Raw genomic sequence first — 11,682 nt, forward strand, 5'->3', positions numbered from 1 at the left:
AACTTGTGACTAACCCATACATTTGAAATAGTGCTTTATTGGTTTGCGGCATAATCAGTCTCTGGCATCTTCCAACAGAAGTCTATTGCATTTTATTGTATTTAGGAAACCAACACATTAACAACATCTCAGGCTACTTCTAAAATGGCACCCTGGTCAAAAGTAGTGCACTATATAGGGAATAGGGTGCCATAGTGGAATAGGGTGCCATTAGCCCTGGTCAAAAGTAGTGCACTATGTAGGGAATAGGGTGCCATTTTGCTATCTCAGATTCTGTACAGGAAGTTTCCTTCGCTGTCAAAGAACTCTATCCCATTCTGTACCACTCGCGAAGGCTTTGACGACAGCATTAGTTCCTCCAGTTCTTCCTCTGAAAACACCCTTCCATCCCATCTCTCCTCCTGGTCGTCTTTCTCCTCAACCTTCTCCGACACATTGTCCTCTGGAACATTCTCCTCTTCCTCCCACTCCTCTCTAGAGTTATCTTGTCCTGAGCTGTGTCTCCTGTGCAGGGTTGGTGAGGATGAGAGCTGGGTGGGTAGTGAGGTGAGAGGAGCAGCAGGACTATTAGCAGTAGTCATCATGGCTCTTGGGCCAGGGCCATCCTCCAAGTCCCTGGCTATCAGCCTCTGGCTACTGTGGCTAGCCAGGGTGACCAGGGCACCAGTGCCACTTCCTGCGGGCAGCATGGCTGGTTTGCTACTTCTATGTCCAGAGGCAGGCAGCTGTGGTCTGCCCGGTCCCCCTGCTCCACCACCACCAGGTAGGGCTTGCTGCCTGCCCTGTCCCCCTGCTCCACCCCCAGGTAGGGCTTGCTGCCTGCCCTGTCCCCCTGCTCCACCCCCAGGTAAGGCCTGCTGCCTGTCCTGTCCCCCTTGCATCCCACCCCCAGGTAAGGCCTGCTGCCTGCCTGTACCCCTGCTCCACCCCCAGGTAGGGCTTGCTGCCTGTCCCTGTCCCCCTGCTCCACCCCCAGGTAGGGCTTGCTGCCTGCCCTGTCCCCTGCTCCACCCCAGGTAAGGCCTGCTGCCTCCCTGTCCCCCTGCTCCACCCCCAGCGTCACAGGCTTGCTGCCTGTCCTGTCCCCCTGCTCCACCCCCAGGTAAGGCCTGCTGCCTACCCTGTACCCCTGCTCCACCCCCAGGTAGGGCTTGCTGCCTGCCCTGTCCCCCTGCTCCACCCCCAGGTAGGGCTTGCTGCCTGCCCTGTCCCCCTGCTCCACTCCCAGGTAAGGCCTGCTGTCTCAGCCTGGCCCACACGCTGGCGTCCTGTTTAGCCTTCCTCTCTGGTTTGGGGGTGAACTTGCTCCTCAGGACTCGTAGGATGATGTCACGATGGACAGAGAATCCCTCTGCCAGACGGTCAATGGTCCATTCCTCTGGTAGCTCCTGCTTCAGATACCTGGGGGTGTAGTCAGTAATTGAGTCATTGGTTTAGTCATTGAGGCAAAACGTTGACAACGTTGCAGATAAAGCTGACACGACTCCCTAGTCTACCTGACAGACAATCAAAACATGTCATTCATACAGTACAGCAAAGCTGTCATCAAGGCAAAGGGTGGCTACTTTGAAGAATCTCAAATCTCAAATATATTTTGATTTAACACTTTTTTGGTTACTACATGATCCCAAATGTGTTATTTCATAGTTTGTCTTCACTATTATTCTACAATGTAGAAAATAGGAAAAATAAAACCAAACCCTGGAATGAGTAGGTGTGTCCAAACTTTAGACTTGTACTGTGTATATAATATATTTCTGAATATTTAGTAACATTGCAGCCTTCCTCACCTGATCTGTTCCATGGCGTCCCAGCTCAGCTTCCTCTCTGGAGCTCCAGACTCAGTCAGCTGTCTCTTGACTATATGGTACTTCACCGTCCTCTGTCTCCTCCTCTCTTCACTAGACAGGGAAGGTGAAACAGACGGCATTAGGCCTAGTTGCATCACGAGTGATGACTTGATAAGTATATGATATCATCTTAAGATACTATGTAGGCCTATCACTGACCGGGGTGAAAGTGGCAAGTATGTAGACAGGCACCCTTCAATAGGCCTGGTGGTCCCAGGTCTGTTTGTGCTGTACGCATCACCAACAGTTCTTAGTCAGAAAGACCGCTCAAACAGATCTGGGACCAGGCAAAGCCTAGGGTTCAGTTTAGGATAAATGTTTCTCACCTGAACACAGCCTGGACCTTGTCGTCTACATCGTCCATATCTGGATCTTCAAACCTCTCCTCCTTCTCTCTGTGTCTGTGGGCCGAGGTCCTGTGTGTCTGCCTCTGATCCATCCAGGCCTTGCTGGCATCTCTGCTGACGTTTCGACTACAGCTCCTTGTGGGCATCACTGACACTTTGCCAAGCCTGGAGGCTATCAAGGAGACCATCCTGAAAGACATGGCTATTCTGAAGGCTCACCACTGGTCACCAGACACTACTGAATGAAGAAAAGACAGGATCAGAAATTCTCAACATGTTCTATCTCGCCGATTTACCCAGCACGTCCATTCGGTCTGATTTAGTTAGCTACAAAAAAAAGTTCAGCTCGCTGAAATAACCTCAATGCTAATGGAAAGACCCTCAAACTTTTACAGATGGCCAACAGAGCATCCTGTCGGGCTGTATCACCGCGTGGTACCGCAACTGAAAAACAGCTTCTATCTCAAGGCCATCAAACTGTTAAATAACCAACACTAGCCGGCTACCACCCGGTTACTCAACCCTGCACCTTTGAGGCTGCTCCCCTATATACATAGACCTGGAATCACTGGCCACTTCAATAATGGAACACTAGTCACTTTAATAATGTTTACATACTGTTTTACTCATCTCATATGTATATACGGTATTCTATTCTACTGTATTTAAGTCAATGCCACTCCAACATTGCTCGCCCTAACATTAATATTGTATCGACCCTGGGTTCTGACACCAGTTTAATGAAACAGCAGGGAGCAGGTCTCGAACCCTCGACCCCTAGCCCGAGGTCCGGCGCGCTATCGACTGTGCCGCAAAAGCATGCTCAAGCGGCAGAGTCGATTTCAGCGCTTATAAACCCAGGGTCGTTACAATATATTTCTTAATTCCATTATTTTACATTTGTGTGCATTGTTGTGAATTGTTAGATACTACTGCACTGTTGGAGCTAGGAACACAAGCATTTCACTACACCCGCAATAACATCTGCTAAATATGTGTATGTGATCAATAAAATGTGATTTGATAGTAACCTTGGCTAGTATTCAGAGCTAGTTAGCTAAATACGCCTCTTGCTGCTACCGCCTATTCACATCTCACAAACTATTCAAACAATAACCAGGTGTCTAGCCAACATTGATAGAAATAATGAAACAATTGTATTCACCCAAATAAGATTCTCCTGCTTTCTTTAGCTACATTTCAGTCTAGACCTGCTTGTCTCGTGGAAACATTGTAGCACTTCCGCAAACAGTCTTAGTCGTGAGTGGCATACAACCTATATTTCCACATACTGCCACCTACTGGCATGTGGTGTTGAAAAAACCCCGATACATATCAGTCACTACTTGATCGAAAATAACAAACAACAAACCTTAATTTAAGTAAATGCATAGATATTTATGAATATTACCCATGTATGCAGTGGTAGAATCTGGTAAAGAGAGATTAGCACCAGTGGTTTTAGGTAACAAATACTTTAATGTACTACTTAAGTCGTTTGAGGTATCTGTACTTCACTTTACTATTTCTATTTTGGAAAACGTTTACTTTTACTTCACTACATTCCTGAAGAAAATAATGTACTTTTTACTCCATACATTTTCCCTGACACACAAAAGTACTTGTTACATTTTGAATGCTGGACAGGAAAATGGTCCAATTCACACACTTATCAAGACAACATCTCTGGTCATCTCTACTGCCTCTGATCTGGCGAACTCATTAAACACAAATTATTAGTTTGGAAATTATGTCTGAGTGTTGGAGTGTGCCCTTGGCTATCTGTAAACTTAAAAAACATGAAAATGGTGCCTCCTGATTTTCTTAATATAAGGAATTTGAAATTATTCATACTTTTACTTTTAAGTATATTTAGCAATTACATTTACTTTTGATACTTAAATATATTTAAAACCAAATAATTTTAGACTTTTACTCAAGTAGTATTTTACTGGGTGACTTTCACTTTTACTTGAGTCATTTTCTATTAAGGTATTTTTACTTTTACTCAAGTATGACAATTGGGTACTTTTTCCACCACTGACTCCAACAGTTTTTTTTCTGAGTACGACAGGCAGGACATTACATACTGAACCAATTGCATCATCTGTCGGGTTGTATCGGCAATCTTCGTCTTTCTTCGCCTCAACGATCACATGCATCTCTTCGACATCGCTGTTGTTTCATTTGCGCCATTTTGTCTGCTCACTTTGGTGATTGGGCTTTGGAACCCTGTACTGGAGCCAATCAGAGGGATACCGGACAGCGAAGAAACGGTAATAGAAGCCCTATGATAGTTGTCAGCACGGATTGGTTTGTCATTGACCAACCAAATTACTAACTCTACAAAATACAGGAATCGAACGTTGAAGCAAATCAACGTCGTGTTTTTGAACTGTAAAGATTTCATTAATGATTGTAGTACAACATAATCCTTGCTACATAACCGAGGCGACGGAGACAGATTTGCATGCTAAATGCAACGTTAGCTTTGAATAAATCCAATAAATAATGTGCTGTTTTGTAGCTAGCTAATGTTATACGCAAATATTTATGCATTTTCAACATGCTTCCGTTCTTTATGTGAACATTTACAGCCCACGGAGTTAACTTGCTAGCTAAGCTAACTAGCTAGTCAACTGTCCAGCTAGCTAGTTACCTAATGTAATACCTGTGCCTTATCTCAAGCTAGCTAACGTTAGCTGTGTAGCTAGCAACAGTAAAGCTAGCGAACAACAAAGAAAACACATCAAGATGTCCTTCAACAAATCTAACGTTATGTAACCCATTTTGTTAATTACAAGAAATATTGTCCAAATCAAATGTTTTGGTCACATTCAAATATTTAGCAGATGTTATTGCGGGTGTAGCGAAATGTTTGTACTCCCAACTGAATGATATCTGATGATGTACCCGCCTCAGCTGAATCATTAAATTAGGCTACAATCCTGAGGGACAAGAACCGGAAAACACATGAACGCTCGTGTTCCACATGTCCGCTGAAATGGTGACTGTTTAGCTAGTCAAGCTAATGCCCAACAATCAATCATATTATTTTCCTGTTATATATGGCTACAACAACCTCATAGCCTATGATTGCTTGTGCGACCCTTTGGGTTTGATATCCCAGCTTGTATTGGACTTTCCTTTGTAGGCCTAATTTGTCACTCTGCCTCTAATTTGATTGATCAAACTCTGTATTTTGACAATGACAGGAGGGACTGTGACTAACTGACCATGGAGTACACCACCGCCACCACCTCAACAGGGGAGCAGATAGTCGTACAGACGTCCAACGGACAGATCCAACAACAGGTGAGTGGCAACGGTTCAACCTGAGCTGGTGAATCTCAACCAGACTTTACTGAGGTACAACAACTGAATACAATGTAGGCCTACATGTTGTTGAGTCTAGACTGAGAAGTGTCATTATAGGCAATTCATTTATATAAAATGATTAAATCTAATCTCAGACTTCTGGGATGAGTTATCTGTAGCTGTACCTTGTTCCGTGTTCATTAGGCACTAAACGTCAGAGAACTGAATGAAACAGGGAAGGGCTACCTGGATTTAGGGGCTTGTTTAAATAAGAAATGCACTTTTTTGTTTTCCGTTACAAAAATGCTTTGAAACGGTTTCCGGTTGCGTGCCCTAATGAACATGACCTTGTCTGCAGACTCAGGGCACAATGACGGCTGTGCAGCTGCAGACCGAGGCGCCGGTATTGACGGCCTCTGGCCAGCAGGTGCAGACACTCCAGGTAGTGGTGTGACCGTCTGCCTATGTCACATTGTCACCCGGTCACAGTATTACATCGCACTGCATTAGTGTCACAGTGTACAGCATGCCTCTCGCCTACCATGCCCCATCTCAGTGCTAGCTTCCCAAGAACGCTATCGCTGCTCTGAGCTGCATGTCCCCAGCTCAGTGACTGGTTTGACTGAGTCAGTCCGAGTCATCCATGAAGGTACTAGCAACAGTCTGAAACATCGGATTGACCATCATATTATGGGCATTTGCCAGAGTTTTTCACCATTGTTCACGCTATGATCCGCTTACACTGTCAACTGGTTCATGTGTTCATAATTTTATGTCCTAAAACAGGAATTATATTCTGTTTTAATGACACGCTTTGTGTTTTATCAGCGCTCTGGCTGTGACATGAAACTGCAGAGTTATAGTATACACTGAGTGTACAAAATATTATGAATACCTGCTCTTTCCACGAAATAGACTGACCAGGTGAGTGCAGGTGAAAGCTATGATCCCTTATTGATGTCACTTGTTAAATCCACTTCAATCAGTGTAGATGAAGGGGAGGAGACAGGTTAAAGAAGGAATTTTTTAATCCTTGAGACAATTGAGAAATGGATTGTGTATGTTTGCAATTCAGAGAGTGAATGGGCAAGACAAAAGATTTAAGCGGCTTTGAATGGGGTTGGTAGTAGGTGCCAGGCGCACCGGTTTGTGCCAAGAACTGCAATGCTTCTGGGTTTTTCACGCTCAACAGTTTCGCGTGTCCATCAAGAATGGTCCACCACCCAAGGACATCCAGCCAACTTGACACAACTGTAGAAGCATTGGAGTCAACATGAGCCTTCATCCCTGTGGAATGCTTTAGACACCTTTTAGAGTCCATGTCCCGACGGATTGAGTCTGTTGTGAGGGGAAAGGAAGGCATTCTTAATTATTTGTACACTCAATGTATATGATATCTGGGAATGAATGTATCAACTTTAACCACCCACCCACAGGTCAAGGCCAGCCCTGGTGGTGGCAGGTGAGCGGAGGGCAGCTGATCAATCGTCAGGGCAACCCATCATGGTGCAGGCTATGGGGGGGGACAGGAACAGACCATATGCAGGTGCCTGTGTCTGGAGGACAGGGACTACAACAGGTGAGGAATGGGATGAGAGGAAACCATAGACATATAATTGCTATAACCCATTAAATTAGAATGCTTTCAAAGTGCAGTGTTCTTAGAGTCTTCTTCCCATTCTAGGAATCATATTTATTTGAGCCAGAGTCCAGAGTTGGAATGATATTATGAACACATTATCATCTGATTATGTTTCATTGTCAGATCCAGCTGCAGGGGGACAGCAGATCCAGCTGCAGAACGGCCAGATGTTACAGCTAGGTGGACAGCAGATCCAGCTGGCAGACGGCCAGGATGTTACAGCTAGGTGGACGCAGGGTCAACCCCAACAGATCATCATCCAACAGCCACAACAAGCCATCACAGCCGGACAGAACCAGGTACCACACACACCACACACACACCAACACACACACACACACACACACACACACATATGAACACACACACACACACTCTGAGAGGTATACACCTATACAGACTTCTGATGACACACTTCCTCTATTAGGACAATGTGACATCATCGCTAACCATCAGCATTTGAGTCTGAATTCAAACATACTTTTAGTTCAACTTCCACATGAGGAACTACAATGTAAATTCAAATCTCTCATTGACACTGAATCATGGGTCAACTGATCCAGCTGCAGCAAGGCCAGAGATGTTAAGCTTCAATCCTATGCAATATATACATTCGGTGTTCCGATTGACCTTTAGATTGGGTAAAACGAGTGACCTAAGAGCCTTTGAGCGTGATATGATCGTCGGTGCCAAACGTGCCGGTTCCAGTATCTCAGAAACGTACGGCCTCCTGTTCTTTTCACGCACGACAGTGTCTAGTGTTTACAGAGAATGTTGCGACAAACAAAAACAAACAGTCAGCGGCAGTCTTGTGGGCGAAAACAGCACGTTGATGAGAGGTCGAAGGAGAATGGCAAGAATCGTGCAAGTTAACAGGTGGGGGAAATAACGAAACGCGAAACTCGTCGGTCCTTGTCACGGATGGGCTATTACAGCAGACGTCCACACCGGGTTCCACTCCTATCAGCTACAAACAAGAAGAAGCGGCTTCAGTTGGGCACGCCATCACCAACGCTGGACAGGTGAGGAGTGGAATAACATCTCCTGGTCTGACGAATCCCGGTTCCTGTTTCGTCATGCTGATGGCAGAGTCAAGATTTGTCGTTAGCAGCATTAGTCCATGGCCCCATTCTGCCTGGTGTCAACAGTACAGGATGGTGGTGGTGTAATGGTGTGAGGAACGTTTCACTGGCACACGTTAGGTCCCTTGATACAAATTGAGTAATATTTCCATGCCCTGAAGAATTCAGGCTGTTCTGTATGCAACAGGGGTTGGACCCGGTACTAGATGTGTGTACCTAATAAACTGGCCACTGTGTGTGTGTGTGTGTACAGTGGCAAGAAAAAGTATTTGAACCCTTTGGAATTACCTGGACTTCTGCATAAATTGATCATAAAATGTGATCTTATCTTCATCTAAGTCACAACAATAGACAAACACAGTGTGCTTAAACTAATGACACACACAATTCTATGTTTTCATGTCTATTGAACACACCGTGTAAACATTCACAGTGCAGGGTGGACAAACTGTGAATGCTTGGATTTACTTCTGTGTTTTGGGTCATTGTCCTGTTGCATCACCCAACTTCTGTTGAGCTTCAATTTAGCAGGTAGCCTAGTGTTGTTCTGCCCCTGAACAAGGCAGTTAACCCACTGTTCCTAGGCCGTCATTGTAAGTAAGAATTTGTTCTTAACTGACTTGCCTAGTTAAATAAAGGTTAAATAATAGTTTTAAAAATTGCGAACAGATAGCCTTACATTCTCCTGCAAAATGTCTTGATACACTTGAATTAATTTCCCCGTCTGATAGGGCCTGGATAGCTTGCTGAGGCAGCAAAGCAGCCCCAAACCATGATGCTCCCTCCACCATACTTTACATTTGCGATGAGATTTTGATGTTAGTGTGCTGTGCCTTTTTTTCTCCACACACAGTGTTGTGTGTTCCTTCCAAACAACTCAACTTTAATCTGTCCACAGAATATTTTGCCAGTACCGCTGTAGAACATCCAGGTGGTCTTTTGAGAACTTCAGAAGTGCAGCAATGTTGTTTTTTTGGACAGTGGCTTCTTCTGTGGTGTCCTCCCCATAAACACCGTTCTTGTTTAGTGTTATTAGACTCATCAACAGAGATGTTAGCATGTTCCAGAGATCTCTGTAGTCTTTAGCTGACACTCTAGGATTCTTAACCTCATTGAGCATTCTGCACTGTGCTCTTGCAGTCATCTTGGCAGGACAGCCTCTCCTAGGGAGAGTAGCAACAGTGCTGAACTTTCTCCATTTTAAAGACAATTTGTCTTACTGTGGACTGATGAACATCAAGGCTTTTAGAGATACTTTTTGTAACCCGTTCCAGCTTTATGAAAGTCAACTATTCTTAATCTTAGGTCTTCTGAGATCTCTTTTTGTTTGAGGCCTGGTTCACATCAGGCAATGCTTATTATGAATAGCAAACTCAAATTTAGATGTTTTGTTATTTATAGGGCAGGGCATCTCTAACCAATATCTCGTCTCATTGATTGAACTCCAGGTTAGCTGACTCCTGAGTCATTAGCCTAGGGGTTCACATACTTTTTCCAACCTACACTGTGAATGTTTAAATGATGTATTCAATATAGACAAGAAAAATACAACAATTTGTGTGTTATTAGTTTAAGCACACTGTATTTGTCTATTGTTGTGACTTAGATGAAGATCAGATCAAATTTGATGACAAATTTATACAGAAATCCAGGTAATTCCAAAGGGTTCACCTACTTTTTTTTGCCACTGTATATACCTTTCAAAGGGCAAAATCCCCCTTGTTGGTTCAGTATGATAGGAAATATATATATATATATATATTTATTATATTCTATATTTATTATATTCTATATTTCTTAATTTCTTTCTATTTATTTTTTGGATTTGTGTATTGTTAGGTATTACTGCACTGTTGGAGCTAGGAACACAAGCATTTAGTTAGGTATTACTACACCGTTGGAGCTAGAAACACAAGCATTTAGTTAGATATTACTGCACTGTTGGAGCTAGGAACACAAGCATTTAGTTAGGTATTACTACACCGTTGGAGCTAGGAACACAAGCATTTAGTTAGGTATTACCGTTGGAGCTAGGAACACAAGCATTTAGTTAGATATTACTGCACTGTTGGAGCTAGGAACACAAGCATTTAGTTAGGTATTACTAACCGTTGGAGCTAGAAACACAAGCATTTAGTTAGGTATTACTACACCGTTGGAGCTAGAAACACAAGCATTTAGTTAGGTATTACTGCACTGTTGGAGCTAGGAACACAAGGATTTAGCTCCACCCACGAAAACATCTGCAAAATATGTGTACGCGACCGATAACATTGTATTTAGATTTTTAATGATATTTTATAGCATTAAGGAGATAGATCAGGGGTATGGCCCTGCGATAGACTAGCATCCTGTCCCTGTACTGGTACATCAAGCTGCCTCACACTACAGAAACAAGAGTTATGCTCCTGCTCCTATGAGCCGTTGTGGCTCGCACAAGCCAAGGCTCATGCCTTACTTTACTTGTCGCCATACTGTATATGACCCAGTCCTGTGTGTTCCTATAGGGCCAGCAGATCCAGTTGCAGCAGGGCCAGCAGATCCAGTTGCAGCAAGGCCAGCAGATCCAGTTGCAGCAGGGCCAACAGCTTGCACAGACAGCTGATGGACAGACCATCGTCTACCAGCCAGTCAACGCAGATGGCACCGTCCTGCAACAGGGTATGTTTACAGTATGGCCACACACACATACACACCGACATGCTTGGGCGCACACTTGCCCACACACACACAAACACAAACAAACAAATAAAATGGTGAAGGTGGTGGTGTTAAGAAGGCCTTTTCTCCCCAGGAATGATCACCATCCCAGCAGGCAGCCTGGCGGGGGCCCAAATGGTACAGACAGGGGGTGCCAACACCACCACTACCAACAGTGGACAGCAGGGCACTGTGACCGTCACCCTGCCAGTCTCAGGCAACATGATGAACGCTGGTGGCATGGTCATGGTAAGGCCCCAACCAGAGATACCCAGATTATTACCTAGATCACTGGGGGGGTTGGGGCACGGTGTGTTAGTACCTGGTTATTATAGAGCCTGTAGTGTGTTAGTACCTGGTGAGTATAGAGCCTGTAGTGGGTTAGTACCTGGTTATTATAGAGCCTGTAGTGGGTTAGTACCTGGTGGCTCTATACTAACCAGGTAACAGAACCCAACACAGGCTCTAACTAACCAGGCACTAACCCACCTACAGGCCCTATACTAACCCAACTACAGGCCTATACTAACCAGTACTAACCCAACACAGGCTCTATACTAACCAGGTACTAACCAACACAGGCTCTATACTAACCCACACAGCTCGGATTCTAACCAGGTACTAACCCACTACAGGCTCTATAATTAACCAGTACTAACCCACTACAGGCTCTATACTCACCAGGTACTAACCCACTACAGGCTCTTACTACCAGGTACTAACCCACTACAGGCTCTATAATA

General features: G+C 44.4%; 1 protein-coding gene and 1 pseudogene across 1 annotated transcript; one reads left to right on the forward strand and one right to left on the reverse strand.

The window, feature by feature from the left end:
• Positions 1-17: 17 nt before the first annotated feature.
• On the reverse strand, positions 18-3,474 carry ngrn (neugrin, neurite outgrowth associated). Its single transcript, XM_024005966.2, has 4 exons — positions 3,363-3,474; positions 2,177-2,435; positions 1,791-1,901; positions 18-1,401 (listed from the first exon to the last, which is right to left on the reverse strand). Exons 2-4 carry the CDS (start codon positions 2,395-2,397, stop codon positions 267-269), a joined length of 1,467 nt encoding a protein of 488 aa, XP_023861734.1. The 5' UTR covers positions 2,398-2,435; positions 3,363-3,474; the 3' UTR covers positions 18-266.
• A 3,461-nt stretch (positions 3,475-6,935) lies between these two features.
• Positions 6,936-11,682, forward strand: part of LOC111976749 (nuclear transcription factor Y subunit alpha-like) — a 19,311-nt pseudogene continuing 14,564 nt past the window's right edge.

This window comes from Salvelinus sp. IW2-2015, linkage group LG17 (assembly GCF_002910315.2).
Source record: "Salvelinus sp. IW2-2015 linkage group LG17, ASM291031v2, whole genome shotgun sequence".
Classification (NCBI taxonomy): Eukaryota; Metazoa; Chordata; class Actinopteri; order Salmoniformes; family Salmonidae; genus Salvelinus; species Salvelinus sp. IW2-2015.

Excerpts from the sequence above, each read along its gene's own strand:
- ngrn (XM_024005966.2), bottom strand. The coding sequence starts at position 2,397 with ATGTCTTTCAGGATGGTCTCCTTGATAGCCTCCAGGCTTGGCAAAGTG. Across the intron at positions 1,902-2,176 it reads AAGGTCCAGGCTGTGTTCAG|TGAAGAGAGGAGGAGACAGA; the intron begins GTGAGAAACATT and ends TTCCCTGTCTAG. Across the intron at positions 1,402-1,790 it reads GACGCCATGGAACAGATCAG|GTATCTGAAGCAGGAGCTAC; the intron begins GTGAGGAAGGCT and ends CTACACCCCCAG.